Source organism: Cucurbita pepo, chromosome 1, assembly GCF_057944985.1.
Source record: "Cucurbita pepo subsp. pepo isolate OVF chromosome 1, ASM5794498v1, whole genome shotgun sequence".
In the NCBI taxonomy this organism is placed as follows: domain Eukaryota; kingdom Viridiplantae; phylum Streptophyta; class Magnoliopsida; order Cucurbitales; family Cucurbitaceae; genus Cucurbita; species Cucurbita pepo.
In genome coordinates, this window is record NC_141798.1 from 19,927,199 (window position 1) to 19,945,257 (window position 18,059).

At 36.0% G+C, this 18,059-nt stretch overlaps 3 protein-coding genes across 4 annotated transcripts; 1 reads left to right on the forward strand and 2 right to left on the reverse strand.

Moving 5' to 3' along the window:
- The first annotated feature begins 276 nt into the window (after positions 1-276).
- Positions 277-1,704, forward strand: LOC111805860 (uncharacterized protein At3g28850). The gene is made up of 2 exons (XM_023691123.2): positions 277-829; positions 940-1,704. Exons 1-2 carry the CDS (start codon positions 277-279, stop codon positions 1,551-1,553), a joined length of 1,167 nt encoding a protein of 388 aa, XP_023546891.1. The 3' UTR covers positions 1,554-1,704.
- A 912-nt stretch (positions 1,705-2,616) lies between these two features.
- On the reverse strand, positions 2,617-5,494 carry LOC111778106 (RNA-binding (RRM/RBD/RNP motifs) family protein). Of its 2 annotated transcripts, none has more exons than XM_023657770.2 (5): positions 5,339-5,494; positions 4,945-5,074; positions 4,794-4,869; positions 3,460-3,573; positions 2,617-3,318 (listed from the first exon to the last, which is right to left on the reverse strand). In XM_023657770.2, the coding sequence occupies exons 2-5, from the start codon at positions 5,058-5,060 to the stop codon at positions 2,845-2,847; spliced, it is 780 nt and encodes a 259-aa protein (XP_023513538.1). In that variant the 5' UTR covers positions 5,061-5,074; positions 5,339-5,494; the 3' UTR covers positions 2,617-2,844. The 2 variants fall into 2 exon arrangements, with proteins under 2 accessions (XP_023513538.1, XP_023513532.1); XM_023657764.2 differs by having other exon boundaries at positions 4,945-5,112; positions 5,339-5,438.
- Positions 5,495-9,590: 4,096 nt separating this feature from the next.
- On the reverse strand, positions 9,591-10,923 carry LOC111807478 (transcription factor PRE6). Its single transcript, XM_023693224.2, has 2 exons — positions 10,627-10,923; positions 9,591-10,178 (listed from the first exon to the last, which is right to left on the reverse strand). The coding sequence occupies exons 1-2, from the start codon at positions 10,744-10,746 to the stop codon at positions 10,023-10,025; spliced, it is 276 nt and encodes a 91-aa protein (XP_023548992.1). The 5' UTR covers positions 10,747-10,923; the 3' UTR covers positions 9,591-10,022.
- Positions 10,924-18,059: the final 7,136 nt, after the last annotated feature.

Genomic DNA, 18,059 nt, shown 5'->3' on the forward strand with positions numbered 1-18,059 from the left:
TCTCCCCCGTAAGGCTTCCTTCTCTAGAGCTTTCGAACAACCTCCTTTAATCGAGATTCGACTCTTTTTTTTGAGCTGTCGAACAAAGTACATTATTTAATCGACATTTGAGTCAAATACAAAATAGTTTGACGAAAATAAAATTGATTTGTTTTTGACTTTCAACCCCCATTTTTCCACTTATTATTTTCCCGTCGTCTTCTTCTTCAAATTCCTCCAATTTCAGGCCCTTCCTTGAAAATAATTCTCTGTTTTCGTGGCTTTTCCTTCTCTCTAATGGGCTGTGCGATCTCCAAGCAGAAGCGATGCCCCCACTGCCGGAACTCCCTGACGCAGAGAACCAACTCTCTTCACCCCCACCAATCGCCGCCCCGGCACTCCGATGGCTACCACGTCCTTGCCTTCTCCTCCTCCACTCTTGGCTCTCTCAAGCTCGAAAACATTCACTTCGACAACAAAATCTACACCACCGTTGATGAGCCTCTCCAACCCAAAAATAACGAGACCAAGAACCAGGTTTCAATGAGCCTAATTGACGCCAAAACTTGGTCCAATATGATCAACAAAAAAATTCCCAAAATTCCTCCCAAAACTCCAATCATCACGCCGCCCGGCGAGCCCGAGACCATTAACGTTTGGGAAGTCATGGAAGGCCTCGACGACATTACTCCCTTCCGCCCCACATCTCGGCCCCGAAGCTTCTCCTTCGATCTCAGTACAGCTCCGCCATGTGATTCCTCAGAACAAGGAATTTCAAATTCAAATTCAAATTTGCAGGAATTTGACGATTCCTCCACTTCCCCTAAACCATTCTGCCTTCAAAATACGGGTAATTAATCGTTTTTTTTTTTGTTTGTTTGGTTCAAAGTTCACCTGAATTTCTTCAAATTCTCGTAGTTACAATTCTAAATTGCAATTGTTTCATCGGGGATTTTTCAGAATTGGACACTGGAGTGATATCTCCAATCCGGAGATCATTAGAGGAGCATCCACCGGAGGAGGAAACTTCGGCGGAAACAGTCGCCGGCGACCCTCCAGAGGGCAAAAACAGAGAGAAAGTGGTGGTGTACTTCACGAGCCTAAGAGGGGTTCGGAAGACATACGAGGACTGCTGCGACGTGAGAATGATTTTGAAATCAATGGGAGCTCGAGTGGACGAACGGGACGTGTCGATGGATTCCGGGTTCAAACAGGAGCTAAAGGAGCTGCTGGGAGAAGGGTTCAACGGCGGCGGATATCCGAGAGTGTTCGTCGGAGCAACATACATTGGTGGGGCAGAGGAAATTCGGCGACTTCATGAAGATGGGGAGCTGGACAAGGTTTTAGAAGGGTGCGAGAAAGTGGAGGAGGGCGGCGAGGGCGACGGAGGAGGATGCTGTGAGGGTTGTGGGGATGTGAGGTTTGTGCCATGTGAGACATGCTGTGGAAGCTGTAAAATTTACTGCGAAGAAGGTGAAGAGGAGGAGGAGGAAGAAGAAGAAGAGGGTGGATTTCAGCGGTGTCCTGATTGTAACGAAAATGGGTTAATTCGGTGTCCAATTTGTTGTGGTTAATGTAATTCGGAGGAATTTTTGTTTCCTTTAAATTTGGGTTTTCTGTTTGGATTGTTTGTTGTACAGTGAAGTGATTTGGTTTGTTTGGGGACCGTTGAGATTGGATGTAATATTTTTCAACTCATACATAACAAAAAAACAACATTATTTATGAACTGCTCTTCTAATTATTATTTTTTTCCTGGTGATTAAATTTTATAAGGGTGTGGAAATCTCATTAACACAGACAATTTTAAATTTTTTTTTAGAAAAAACTCAAAAGGGAAAGCCTAAAGAAACCTACCGGTGGGCTTGAGTTATTACAGATGGTATTAGAGCCAGACATCGGGCGCTCAGCGGAAAGACACGAGGCGGTGTGCTAGCAAGGACGCTGGGCCTTGAGAGAGGGTGGATTGTGAGATCTCACATCGATTGGAGAAAAAAATGAAGCATTATTTATAAGGATGTGAAAACATCTCCTTAGCATATGCGTTTTAAAAATCTTGAAGGGAAGTCCGAGAGGGAAAACTCAAAAAATCAATATATGCTAGCGGTGGTCTTAAGATATTACACTTTTTTATAATCATCCTATCTTTACGATCACTCTGACAAAGTCAATTGTGGACGGTCAATAATCAACCCTCATATTGGAGGGTTGAGGAAACAAACCATGAGGAGAAGCTGAAACTCCTTCCATTTGCTTTCATTTGGACTCACTCCTAACTCCAAGCTACACACTAATTCTTTGTTTGATAGCAATATATCCTCATTATATCAACAAAGAATATTATTTAATATACTTATGGTTTAAATTGATATAACTTCTTATAATAGTAAATGAGGTTCCAATTAATACGAGCGTCCAAGAAGAAGTCATCCAAAGCTTTCCCATCAATTCACGGGTGACAATCAAAAGTTTTATTTTCAATCATTAAAGAAAAATGTTTTTTTCTCCTTGTTCTTTTCACATGAAGTTTCTATGATTAAGTTGTCGAAAATAAAAGAGCACTCTTATTAGTATAGGTACACAATTGAGAGTTGAGAGACTTATACGACATTTGTTAAGTTTAGAGACCTATTACGATTAGAATCGAAAGTTGAATGATCTTATTTGCAATTTAACACGATGACCAACATAGAACAAATCGTTCAAATGTTTCACAATGTATCAACCATATTTACCCGAGCGAGATTACAGACCATGGGAATGATTACTTATAATCATACCAAGCTGCACATCAAGAGTCTGAATTTGAGTGACAGACAAGAAGAAAAAAACATGAGTATATTTATGTATTTCAGTTGTTTTGATTCAAAGTTTTGTTATTCCTTTACTGTTCCTCGTACCTACTTCAGCTGCAGCCTTAGAAGCACGGCTCAACATATCCGAAACCCAAAGCGCGCCCTTTGAAAAGTAACTGCTGTTTACTACAGCCGTACCTGCAGCCATCGCCGCTTTCCCGGCCACCCCCATTGCCACCACGGCCGCCGTGCCAGTAACCATTGCAGTTGATCGGGTGATATCGGAAACGTGATACTTCTCATCGATGTATTTAACAGTTTCCATGCCGGTATGAATTGCATCAGTGAGTCCAATTCTGTTGCTAAGCTCAGAAACTTTGGCTGCTGCAGAAGCTGAGACTTGACAAGAATCATCAAAAGCTTTAGCCTTTACAAGTGCATCTTTGGTTAAAACATATCCCTTTGATAGCATTGTTTTGACAACTTGTTGAGCCACGGTTACAGCCTCCCCTGGTGTGTATGCAGAATGCATGATTTCTGCAACCTGTTTTTTTTCATACAGAAATTTCAGAGATCAATTCAAAATATTGTGTATAAACGGAGCGTGGTTGACTTCGACTCGATATCTAGTGGTCATTAAGAGACATAAAGATTTTGAACTCGTATTCGATGGTTATTAGCTTACCATTGGGCTCGTATTGTCGTCGGTCATTTGTGAAGGGTTGTTCCAGTTGTATGATTCATCTGTGTATGTTCCCCACCGGCCTATGAACACACATTGATCTAAGATTTCAGCCCCCTGGAACACCAAAATCAGCAAATGAACTGCATTACGAAAGCTCAGAAGTGATGCTTGAAGATGAGTACTTGGGACCTTTGTGTAAGAAACTGTTGGGTGCATGGCATCAACAACTTATAAGAGTTGCAAGATTATATATCCACTAGCCATGTTATGGGAGTGCTTGAAAGTCTAAATGGAATAATTTAAATGATTCTGTGAGATCCCGGAACGAAACATTCTTTACAAGGGTGTGAAAAGCTCTCACTAGCGGACGCGTTTTAAAACCTTGAGGCAAAGCCCAAAGAGGACAATATCTACCCGTAGGGAGCTTGGGCTCTTACAAATGGTATCAGGGCAAGACATCAAGCTATGTGCCAGCCTCGCTGAGCCCTGAAGAAGGTTGTGGAAACCTCCCCTAGTAGACGTGTTTTAAAACTTTGAGGGGAAGTCCAAGAAGAAAAGCCCAAAAGAGGATAAAATCAGCTGGTAGTAGATTTGGGCTGATACCCCCACAAATTCTTGCAAATTTAAGTGATTGCTCCTTAAATGTGTTGAAAAAGAAACAAACAAAGAAGCAACTACTAAAAACTTTCTTAAAAGCAAGCGCTTTATCGTAACCGCCCAAGCCCACCGCAAGTAGATATTGTCCGCTTTGATCCATTACGTATCGTCGACAGCCTCACGGTTCAAAAATGCGTCTACTAGGGAGAGATTTCCACACCCTTATAAGAAATGCTTCGCCCAGCCTCCTCGCTCTAACACTGCCCCGTGTCTTGGCTCTAATACCATTAGTAATAGTCTAAGTCCACAACTAATAGATATTGTCCACTTTGTCCCATTACAAATCACTGACAACTTGATAGGTTTAAAACGCGTCTATTAGAGAGAGGTTTCCACAGCCTTATAAGGAATGTTTCGTTCCCCAATCCAAAAATGAAAGCTTAAGGTCTTATATCTATATTTGATTCAAATAATTCGTAAGCATCTCTAACCAGACGGTGACTCGACAAACGTATGCCTAACAACCCCATATGACAACGTATACAAAATGGCTCCTCCTCCTCCGCACACCCTAAAGAGTGTATTTGCGCGTTTACATACATCGCCGAAACAAATTCAAGCGAGCGAACCAGTAGATGAGCACTCTACACATATCTATGAACAACAAAGTAAAAAGCAGAGAAACCAACAATTGCAAAATGAAAGAGCACAGAGAATTCTCACACTCAAGAACTTACACTAAGCAATATAGCAGTTTCCAGAGCAAAAGCATCACGGAAAGTCACATAAGCAGTACACGCATAATCACCCGACCTGTTATTGCAAAAGAAAAAAATTGTTTCAAAGCTTTTGATTAGCAAACCCAGTTTCAATTAATGTTGAATTCACCTGAGGATTTCTACATGATCCACCGCGCCACAATGGGAGAAAAAATCATAAACATCATTCTCTGTGGCTTTAGGTGACAAACTTGTAACTTCAGCAGTATAGCCCCCAGAGTACATTGTTCCACCCAGCTCTATATGGAAGTCCCAGAATTGTTTAGCAAAGGGGTAACTAAAACAGGGTAAATTACAAGGAAGAACAACTCGAATTCAACAAAAAAAGATGAAAAATTAGAGGAATTTGTCCAAAGTTAATCCACAGACACAACCCAGATCTTGAAATGAAAACCTAAAACAAACCCATAAGCCAAAACAATGGAAGGAAGAGATAAATGATGAAAATCAGTATGGAAACCGACAGAAAAGTAAAAAGGGTTTGAAGTTTGGCTATGGCGTACCTGATAGAAGCTCTGAGAGAAGAAGACGAGAGGGGGCCGAGCTGAAATCTGAAATCTGAAATCTGAAAACTTAGCCGACATTTTTTTTTTTTTTTTTTTTTTTGGCATCAGTTTTGGTAGCTGATGGTACTGAACTTTGTGATGAACCGATTCCAGTTGCATGAAGGGCGCGTGTGAATCACGAATTATTGGGATTGGGGAGTGTGGAATATTGTGGTGGAAGGAGCGTGGCTTGGAATGAAGTCTTATCTTCTCCGTTTGGGAGTTTTTCTGTTGGCAGAGAATCCCGCATCATCTAACTCTGTAGCTCTGAGCTCGAACTCTGGGATTAGATACGGCACCGTTTTGGAACGGATACGGAAATTCCATCGTCCATGCGTGTGTACTTCATCAACTATCTTGCTCCAAAAAAACTTATTTTATGTTAATTTAATTAATTGATTATTAATTTATCATCTAATTTTATGTCGTAGTTTCATAAATATTTTTTAAAATTATGTTAATATTATTATTTATTTTTTTTGAAATCTAAGCCAATTTGAATCAAACCCAATGTAATGTCATGTCAACTCATTTTTATTTTTATTTTTTGTGAAATCAGACTATTTCCGGTGATAGCTAAAATCTGAGCTCCTTTTCGATAATGACAAAAACGACAGAGATGAAGGACCGGGAAATCTTAACACCGGCAGTGAAGGAAACAGATTCAAAATCCCAAGGAGGATAGGAAGATGACGGAGAAGATTTTTGGACCTAATTAAGCGAGATGAAGCGAGGCGAGAAGGGAATGATTTTTTGGAGTGTGAAATTTTGACCTAATTAAGTTTTCTTTTTTCTTTATTTTAAAATATACTTAACGATGTGATCGTGATGTTGATGCTAAAATCAACATTTTAACGATACACAACTAGCACATCACTAAAACTTTTTAGTGATGTTGATTTTAATTGCAGGTTAACAATAGTTTTTTTTGCATGTCACTATGATCGAGCCACAAAAAAGAATCATTTATATACTTCTTCTTTTCTCGAGAATCATAATTGAAATATTAATCATTAAGCTAAACTCAACCAAACTTTTTACATCTCAATTATTAAAAACGTCGAACACTAATAAAAACAAATGAGATACCATTAACAAAATAACGCGTCGTTCACATGCATAAACACAAATCATAAGTTTATCCTTGGGACATGTGGTAGTTTGGAACATTGAATTATTGAACAAAGTTTGAGAAGAATAAGGTGATATTAATTAGAGCCGACATTGATTTGTTAATTGTTGTAATAATTTATTGTGTTTCCCTAAAGAAAAGTAGAGAGAATAAAAATTAAAGGGAGAGAAGGAAAAGGCCATCACTTTCATTCCCTCTTTCCCCAACTTCCATTTGGACCTATTTTTCAAACATACCATTAATTTTGAATATGACTTCACATTTCAATCTATATATTATGGCCACCCATAACATATCTTTTTTAATTACTCTAAGTTTATTTCATTTCAAAATATAATTACCAAACTAGTTTATATATATACATATTTATTTGTGTCATGGGCCACAAACAGCATTAAAAAGGAGAGACACGCCTTTAATGGACATATATTTTACCTTGTTCAATGATCTAAAATGGTCAAATAGTTTCTTACAAAAATGTACAACGATAAAAAAGAAAAGTAAAAAGTTAAAAAGATTTGTATAAGATAAAATGTAATAGTAATTTAGATATTAATTATGATGATAGAAGGGAAAGTATATCTTAATTATGATTTAGTTTTTGGTTATGCCATAAATAATGTAACACATCGATCTTCATATTTTGTCACATAATTATAAAAGGGACATCAATTTTCCATTCACATGCCTAACAAAACTCAATAACCAAATATATATATAAGATAAAAAATAATTTTTATATTTTTACGCTTTTAGTTTGGTATTTAATAAGCCCTTCAAATTTAAAAGGGGTTTAACGCGGTAACACTCTGTATCATGCTTTGAAATTTGAATTGATACCTAATGGTCTGACATTCTCCTATGACATAATTGTGTTACCTATTTGTCTTCAGCCTAGACTATAATGGCAGTTACAAAAAAGGATTCCCCCTCCATATCTCTGCCTACTTTACAATCCCTCATCACTCACGTCCATTCTCCAAGCTTCCTAAATCTCAACCAACTCCCCTACAAGAATAAGGGAAACGTAGTCTAGTACTCTCGTATTTTTCATTTACGGTAAAGAATTCTTCTTGCAACTAAAAGACGATCATCGGTGGATACTTGCTAGTCTTCTCAACAATGCGTAGATTTGGTCAATAGAGTAGAGCTTGTTGTTGGGAGTACTCATTCGGTGAGTCGAATTCCTAAACTTTATTATTATTATTTTTTTTGATTCGGTTGATTTAATTTCAATTATATTGGATGAGCTAGAAAGAAAAATACTGAAATTTCTTATGTATTTTAGGAAAATTTTGTCTCAAATTTGTCGTTAAAAAAGGAGTTAAAATTGGCCAAAAATCAACGGTGAACAAAGCCAAAACGGAAGAGAAAACACCGAAGAAAGGAAAAAACGTATGATTTGATAATCAAGTAGGCTAAAGCAACATCTGAACTAGAGCTTCGGAGAGGGGAGCATCGAGCCACAATCTTGGATTCCAAACCAAGTAGGTTTGGACGCCAAAAACTTCACACGCGGCACTAAGGCCTCACCTAATCAGGACTCGACTCGATCCAACCCACAACTCAAACCAATCCAAGTACTTGACTCGACGAGCTATATCCGACTTGGGCATACTCAAACTGACCTAAAACTCGACTTGATCCCCACCTCGACCCACGTACTCAACCGACCAAACACCCTTTCAATTCATTTGTGTCACTTCCTCGCATGTGACTCAGTCGTGGCTCGCACTCCAGCTGACTCCCGATGATCAACTACTCGATTTCGCAGCTCCAGCCTCTTGGATTGAGATCCCAAGACCCATGTCAAACATTTTGGACCGTCTCTCAAGAATAATTAGTAACTCCAGCCTAAACTTAAACAAGTAAGAGACTTTAGAGTTGGTTGGTTGGTTGAATATAACTTGACGTATTTTATGATTGTCGGATGGATGCAAAGTTATATTTGTGCTATGATGTTAGATATTATGTGACCTAAGTTATGTTATGATATAAAGTATGTCACGTAACGATTATGTTATGTTATTCGATTATATTATGATATTGGCGTACCTCGATATGTGTTGGAAAAGCAATTAGGCATTGGAAATTAATGGGAGAATGGGAGAAAAAGAAAGAGGTAGAAGTTATGGGAACACAGTTGGTGGCAACAAAATCTGATGCCTTTCCATTTCCTCTCTTATTTCACAAAACGTCTTCACACCCTAAGAGGCCTCAACTACCCACTGCAAAGCTCTGTTCCTTTGTCCCCTCTTTTATGTCTCCTCATAAAAAGATACCTAAAGATATTTCCTTCCATCCCCTTTTCTTCTATGTTTATATGCATATATCACTCTCCTTCTTCACGGGCTCCTTTCTTTACTTTCCGACCATTATCGTTCTTCGTCCAAACGCCTAACCTAACCTAAGAAATACTCGAAATTGAATATCATAGACGAGATTAAGAAAACAATAATTAATAATTAAACAGTGATTTGTTATGGTTGGTCCGACCAACAACTTTATTCGGGGAGCTAAGTGTTCAAAGTGATGGGTCATTTTCAGTGACCGACAGCAACAAGATTTTGCAAAAAGTTGAGTCACTTTCTAAATAGTGATGCATCTCTAAAATCAAATTGAGTAATTTTATTTTGTAAGCTTTCCATGCATGCAAATCTCCCATCCCAATACTCTCTCTTACCTCAACTTCTATTTAAATCTTCCTTTTTTCTTCTCATTTCGATAATTTTACACGATTAAATGTATGTGATTATACGAACAAATATGCTCGGTTCCGAGCATAGTAGGAGTTGAATTATGATTACCACCAAAAATTCTCCGCCATGCATGGAAATTCAACTACTTTTCTTTTGACTCTTCAACCACCAAAGTTGAAACCCAACTTCCCCTTTTTTTTTTTTTTTTTTTCTCATACATAAAATCAAAAAGCTAACACAAAAAGACCCTTTTAAAAAAAAATAAAAAAAAACGCACCTTTTTTGGTTCCTTTTCTTTGTTTTGTAATGAATTAGCTTGGGTTATTGGTTAATGGTCCCTGAAGGTGTTGCTTTTATGGATAAAAGAAAGAAAAAGAGATTGAAAAGCTAAATTGATGATATTAATTTCTCTCTCTCTCTCTCTCTCTCGAATAAAAGCTAGAAGATGGTACATTTTTTTGGGTGTATTTGTACAACTTTATAGAAATAATAAAAGGGTTTGCTAATGCAACTCCTTTTATTATACATTTTGGTTACATCCCAATAATAATAATAAAAGGGAAGCTTCTCTTTTCATGGAAAAATACACCCTTTTTTAAATTTCCCTTTTTTTCATCTAAGCCACCAAAAACCTAGAAAAGGGAATATCAAAAACCCATATAAAATAACATAGTAACATCATATCTTATATTATAAAAATATATATATATCTATATATATATATATATATATATATATATATATATATATATATATATATAGCATTACCAAACCCAACGGCCTGGTTCTTGTTCTGGTTCTTGTTGTTTCCCTATTGCATAATTAAGCTCCTAATTATGGCTGCCTCGGCACTATCAGCATCTATTGTAGACAAGAGCTGAGAGAGCCTTTCACTTAGGTCATCCACCTCCCTGTGTAAGTTTCTAATGTAATTGCAGGTCTCTTGGAGGACTTTTGAGGCTGAAACCTGAAGAACAGATAAGAACAAATTAAAATATTAAATAATAATAAAGTCAAATCTGAAATTAAACAAAAAGCAAACACTTGGGTGTACTTTAGGTTTGTTTGTTTAGGCCATTTTGAATGAAGTGGGTTTGATTTAATTATATGTTTTGTGGAAACCCCAATTAAAATCCAAAACTTTTGAATTACTTTACTTACCTAATGTTATTGTTCAATTCTTTAATTGACTACACTCACCAATGGAGTTTGTTTCCACCGACCGTACATTTCCAATCAGTGCCATGAATTAAGTGTATAATAATAATAATAATAATAATAATAGAGTCCAATATGAACACCTCCCATCACGACAATCACAATCTTTAGCTTAAAGCAACACAAACATTTGATTTTTGTTTTCCCCCAAAAATGTAGATTTGAGTATAAGAAGTTGTGAGAGGGGGGAGTGGTACCTTGTCGGAGCGACGATGGCGAATCTCGGGGACGAGGTGTCGAAGCTTGGAAATGAGTTCGATGATTTGGTCGTCGGAGATTCGGGAAGCGCCCGGCTGCCTTGATCTCCGGGTAGACATGGTGTGAGTGTTGAGTTGATGAGAGAAGAAGTTGGGGTTGAAGGGGGAGGGAAGGGAAGTGATAAGAGTTATAAAGAGGAAGGAGGAGAGAGAGAGAGAGAGAGTGGTGGAAGTGTTGGATATGAAGAAGACAAATGGTTGGGAGAAAGGAGTGGGAGTTGGGTTAGTGTTATAGGAAGGGGAAGAGAGTTTGTGTAGTCTGTTTTTGTGTTCCCAAGTTAGGGATTCAACTCAAGTGGGCTTCAACAAATGTGTTTGTTCTTCACTTAACACAGTGGGCCTTTCTTGTTTATGTCTCAATCCACACCTCCATGTGATTTCCCCATTTCCTTAACCACACTCACTCATTTCCCTCTCCATTTCTCTCTTTCACATATTTCTTCCACCAATCACTTCTTCCCACGTTTCTTTACCCCTCCCTCCTCCCCCTTTTTTACCCTCTCTCACATCTCCTATCACTCTCCCAGACTCGAACGCTTGTCACAATCGCACTTTTGATGGCAGCGGACTTTCGATTGTGCGGCACTCACTTTCCAACGACAAGTGAGCTAAGCCAATTCGTTCTTGCGTCGCTTACGGTCAAGCGACATATGCTCGAGCCTTTGGCCTCGATTTTAAGAGAAGGTTTTAGAAAACGAGGGTAGAGAGAGATTTTTGAAAGAGACGTTATATAAGCAAGTAAGAAAGAAATAACAACGGCTCACAAAGGGAGAAGCTTTCCTCGTAAGGGTGTGGAAACCTCTCCCTAACGTATGCATTTTAAAATCGTGAGGCTGACGACGATACGTTACGAGCTAAAGTAGATAATGTCGATTAGTGGTGGGCTTGGGTTTTTACAAATGGTATCAAAGCCAGATATAGGACAGTGTGTCAACGACCATGTTGGCCTCCCAAGGGGAGTGAATTGTGAGATCTCATATTGTTTGAAGAGGGGAACATAACATTCTTTATAAGAGTGTAGAAACTTCTCCCTAACAGACTTATTTTAAAATTGTGAGATTGACGAGGAAAAGTAACAGGCTAAAATGAACAATATTTGTTAGCGATGGGCTTGAGATTTAACAAATGATATCAGAGCCAGACACGAGGTAGTGTGCCAATGAAAACGTTGGGATCCTAAGGGGGGTGGAACAAACATGTTTAAAAACTGTAAAGAGCTTATTGATAAACTTGAATTTTTATAAATGGTATCAGAGTCAGACTCTGAGATGTGCCAAGGAGGATATTGAGATCTTAGGAGGGAGATTATGAGATCTCGTATTGGTTGAAGAAGAGAACGAAATATTCCTGATAAGATATTTTATTTTGGATTAAAGGGTATTAATGTAAATTTTGGAAAGTATAATATAAATATATAAATACCGTAGAGAGAAGGTAAGAGGATGAAATAGATAAGAAAATTAAATAAAAAGAAAGCGACATAGGGATATACATTTAATGGAGAGTGTAATTAATGAGAGTGGATTAAATAAAATTTAAATGCGTATATGACTTTATACAATCTTTTTTCATATTAAATTCTCTTCCAACCCAAAATTTTACAATAAATACGAGTGTACTAAAAAAAAAAATATTCAGATTTTTTTTTATTTTTTATTGAATGTTTATTCCTTTGCAATATTTTAAATGATTAATTAATGAATTACCATTTTAAAAATCTTCTCTCCTACCATTATTGAACTAAAAATAAATAATATCTCAAATTAATATTAAACAATTATTGTGATGTAAATTGATGCATATATTTCTACCACTATTTATCATCATCAAGATATTACAATATGTTAGATGAGTGGTTTATAATATCTTCAATATCTAACTTTTATAATATTTTAATTTTATAAATATCCGTATATCATTTTAAATTTAGGTCAAAATTATTTATAAGTTTTCATCAACGTTCTATCGTTTCCTTCTTTTTCTCTCAAATGGTATTTATTTGACTATAATAAAATATTTAAATTTGCCTAAGATTCTCCTTATTTTTATCTCGTCTGTCAACATTTCTTTTCATTTACTATTTCTCATGTGACCGTAAAGCAAGATGCACACTAGACATCTCGCCCCGTTAAACTATAGTTATTTATTTTATTTTTTTTATAAAAAACATATAATAATAATTTTTTAAAAAAATATTGGAAGGTTTGATGAGTGAGACATTAGTAGGTGAGAGAAGAGATAGATTTGCATAAGATTGTGAAAGGGCAAAGTCACATGCAATTTCCTAAGAGAAAATGACGTGCCACGTGGCATGCCTTAGGTTTTAGTACTTTTTTTTTTTTTTAAATAAAAAAGGGAACATATTTCTAAACACAAGCATAGATGTGAAATTTCCATACTTTTCTCTAGCATCCTCACGTGCCTCTCACCCTCCCTCCCCTCTAATCTCTCCATTATTAATTTGTTGCCATGACTAAAAACCAATTTTATTATTTTGCCATTAACCACCAACTTGTTCATTTGTAGGGCACCCACACTTTCCCTTCTCGTGTCTAGATATTGTCCGTTTTACGAGTTTTAAAACGTGTCTACTAGATAGAGATTTTTACACCTTTATAAATAATATTTCGTTCTCCTCTTCAACCAATATGAGATCTCACCATCCACCCCTTGGAAGCCCATCGTCTAATACCATTTATAATAGCTCAAACACACTGTAAACAAATAATAGCCCAAACTTAAAACGAATTTATTACGGAGAGGTTTCCACATGTTTCTAAGAAATACTTCAACATTATGAACAGAAGTCATACATGAATGATTTAAGAGAGTGGTAGGCGAATGAAAAGTCTTATCTTGAAATTTATGAATGAGATATCCCTTTTGCATTAATTGTGTGGGAGTTAATGAGAGTGTAAAGTAGAAGCAAGCAAGCAAAGCAAAGCAAACCATGTTGTCCTTGTTAATCAGTTATTGGAGGGCCATGGTAGAATATATGACATATGGGGTTCTATCATACTCATCATTTATTTCATGTCTAACCCAATTTATTGCTTTTTATATACAAAAATTATAAAATATTGTATGTTATCCCATTTGTGTTCTTCATCTTTATCTTCATGCTTCACTAATCTCCTTATCTCATTGTATGTTTATTATATTCAATGTCGTGGATTGCATCCATAGTATTATACGATTTGTATAAGTATTTGTACTCTTTTTGACTTGTTACGTATCGTCGACAGCTTTACGATTTTAAAACATATCTAATAGGGAGAGATTTACGTTCTCCTCTCCAACCATTCGTAACATTTTAGAACGGTTAAACTAGAAAAGAAAAGGTAATAATGGCATGCATGCGAATATCCCTTTAGTTTGAAGGAAATATATTGTTGAACTTGGAGTTAATTAGTTAGTTTTAAGTTAACCCTAATTACTTTTACTTTAACTTAATCCCTCCCCCTTTAATTTTGATAGTGGGAAGAAGCCATGAGTCTCCGACAAATCAATCCCCACATTCGATTAATTTTCCTTAATCTTTTAATTAATGAACCCATTAAACTTGATTAGTTACATAAAATTAGTTGTGAAAAGATTGTTTAACAGAAGAAATTATATGAATAAATGAAATTCTCCGACACACAAATTAATGATGTCTAAGCATGCACCACTTTAATTTATTTGCACTCATTTCCAATTAACTAAACTTAGGTTACTTAATTAAATATATAAACCATTAAATGTACCAAATTTAGGATATAGTTTGTGATTTAATTTAGTATGCTATTTTATATTTATTTCTATAAACTTCTATTTCTTGTCCACCATCAAATTTAAATTTATTATTTATAAACATTTTTTTATTCTTAAAAAATAATTCATAAAAATTCTTTTTTTTTTTTTTTTCTTTTTAGATGGGAAAAACATCATTAAATACTCAATCATCACAAAATTTAAGTTTTGTTGACCTTAAAAAGCACTCAACAAAATTTAAGATTTAAAAAAAAAGTAAAAAAAAAAAAGAAAGAAAGAATTAAAGCAAAGCAACTTGATGGGGTGCTTAATTGAAGAAGATCATGTCTCATGCTGCAATATCTTTAAAATATTCAAACTTTCACCTGAAAAACAAAATAATAAATAAATAAATAAATAAATAAATAATAAAAAGCCTCCCTTTTTGACAACTTCAAAATTATATTCACTTTGCCTCCACTTAAAATTCTTTATGTAAACACATAAATTTCGCAACTTATGTTTTTCTCTCCTTAATTTACTTCCACAATTTCTTCAACCAGCCCATCTTGTCATGTTAGTCTCTTTGACCAAATCTTCTTGATCTCCGTACAAAGATCGTCTTTTTTCATCTAAATTTGTGTTCTTATTATGTTTTTTTGTGAGAAGAAGAGATGCATGCATTCGAAGATTATTTGGATCTTACATTTGACATTTGATCATATTTTGTGAGTGTCGGCACAAGATTATATTTATTGGGTTTCTCAAAAGAACTTAAAACTTAACATAAATATCGATAATATGCCTGTAGGGTCATCATTATTATTTTACTCAATTGAATTTCGTATGTTTTTTTTACTGTTTTAGCATGATAACAAATTTATGTGATTTTGTCTCTTTTAAGTCTAGACTCGTATAATTTGTTGGACCCATATCCAAAAAAATCTTGATATCAATAGATATTAGGGGGGAGAAAATAAAGGTAACGACTAAAGTGGTTTGGTTCGGTTAGTTGAAATTGAATGGGATTAGTTTGAAGATGTGCATAAAGTGGTCAATTCCATCCATTCCCTTTAAGTCTAATAGATGTGAAACTAATAGATTTGGTTTTAAAAAAATTGTGTGGGGTATGAGTAAAAGAAGATGAATTGGGAAATGATTAAGGGGAGAAGAAAATAGAGTAGGAAATGTGGTGTTTAATTAACCAATCCACCGACCTTTTTGTGGAATGGGATGGCTAAAGCAAACGAAACAATAATAATTAAGAATGGTTTAGGGTTTGAGGGAAAGGCATAGCCAAAGCCAAAAGAGAGGAGATTATTGCATGCCTTTGGGTTTGGCCATTGGGTCAATTTTGTTCCTGATTACCGGTTGCTGATATCCACAATACTATGTATGTCCTCAAATTAAGGCGTGCCTATGGTAAGACTTTACCCAAAAGGAGAAACAAACCAAACCCAAAAACTTATGTTTTAACCTTTTTGGATTTGGTTTCTAATGTTGATTTCTTTAGATTTCAATCACCCTAACTTTCCGTAAAGATTCCGTTGGGTGGGAGTCTAAAGAGTCTGATCACTCACCGCTAGTAGTTTTTGTCCTCTTTCACCTAATTACTCATCGCTGGTAGATATTATCCTCTTTAGCTCTTCCCTTGCACTTCAAGGGTTGATGACCCACCACTCTCTTCTTTGGACTTTCTCTTACCCTTTCAGGGTTGATGACCCACCGCTAGTAGATATAGTCCTTTTTGGGCTTTCCCTTACCTTTCAAGAGTTGATGACCCACTACTAGTAGATAGTGGCATCTTTGGACTTTTCTTTGCCCTTCAAGGGCTCATATTGTCTGCATATATTATAGAGATGGTTTAGTTATACTCCAACCAATGCCTCACCGTCTAGTACTTGGTTTTAATACCATTTATAATAGCTCAAGCTCACTACTAACAAATATTGTTCACCTTAACTCACGTATCGCCATCAGTCTCGAGTGATTTTAAAAGAAAGAAAAAAAAAAGTAACTTTTTTAAGTTAGGGTAAATAACACTAATAACTAAAATGTAGGAATTAAATTGAAGAACTTTTAAATGGTATTTTAAGCCCAAAAAAAACATTGTTGATTGTTTAACTTTAATTAATAACGGTTATCCATATATCTATATTCACTAGTGATGATTGTTTGGGAGTGGATAGAGTCGGCCCAGTCCCATTAAACCCATAGATGCCCACTTAAGCTTGGATTATGTGACCAAGTTTTTGGATAATCTGTTCTAGATTAGTTTGAATGTAAGATTTTTAGATTGGATTACTCAAATATGCTCCAATTACGACCCATACAAACTAACCTTAATTTGGTCCATTACAAATAAAGAAAAAATAGGTTGGAGAGCCCCTATGAACGTGAACATAATCTATCGTATTTATATATGGGCGATCTTCTTCTTAATTAGTCAACGTGGAACCGATGAAAAGATTGATCCTAATCCACGAACCCTTATCATCGAAACAAACGAAGAAGACAGAACAGAGTATTCTAACAAATGGGTCATAATCATTAATCTAATTCACAAAATTGGACTTTATGGTGATGTGGGTGTGATTAAAATATGAATTGGGCCCAAAAAAAGGAAGCTTTTATTAATTTAGAGCAGGCTAGGTTCTCGTTTTTTTAAATAGACAAGTCATTAGAAATGGCTCTGTCATGCGAACAAGCTAACCAACAATGTTTTTCATTATGTCTAAATCAGACCATTTCAAAGATCGAAGATATATTGAAACATAACAGAAGAAAAGAGGATATTATGTCTCAGTACGTACGGCCTAATTTACTTGGTGTGTCATTTATGTTTAGTGTTTTGTGTTTGAGAAATATAGATTGATGGGTTGGTTGGATGCGACTGATCGTTAATAATGTCCTTCTACAACTTTAAGATCAAGTGGTTTTGCCATTATTTTAAGAGTATTTCTCATTTATTGAAATCAGAGATGGGAGAGAGAAATACGTGTCAACGAGGACGTTGGCCTCAAAAGAAGGTGGATTGTGAGATCTCACATCGGTTGGAGACGAGAACTAAACATTAAGGTGTGAAAACCTTTCCCTAACAAGACGCGTTTTAAAAATCTTGAGAGAAAATCAAGAAGAAAAAACTCAAATAAGACAATATCTACTTAACGGAGTTTGAACGGTTACAATATGGATAGTGTTTAAAAATGGTGGGAGACTTAAAATGTCAATCTTCAATTAGCATTAAACTATGTTAACGTGTATTAAAGAGTTTAAGAGAGGTATCAAGAGTCAAAAGAGCACTAAAGATAGCGCGTAGGTCCCCATTGGAGAGCATTAGTGGTTGTAGAACCAGCCCAACTCCTATGGTTCAAGGTGGAAGCCCTACGGTGCCCACAGGCTCAACACGAGGCCCAAATTCAGAGTGAAACGCCATGGCGCTCATTTATACCCTTTGGCACCCCAAACTTTAGTATCTTTTTTGGGTTTGTACTGTGCCATGGCGCTTCATGGTCGCAAGCCTTTTCACATGTTGGAATCTCATGTAAACACCACCATGGAATAAGGTTTGATCTTATTTACGAGATTCTATAAATATTCCATTTTAAAAAGAGAAGGTTCGAAAAAGAATATGCATTTTG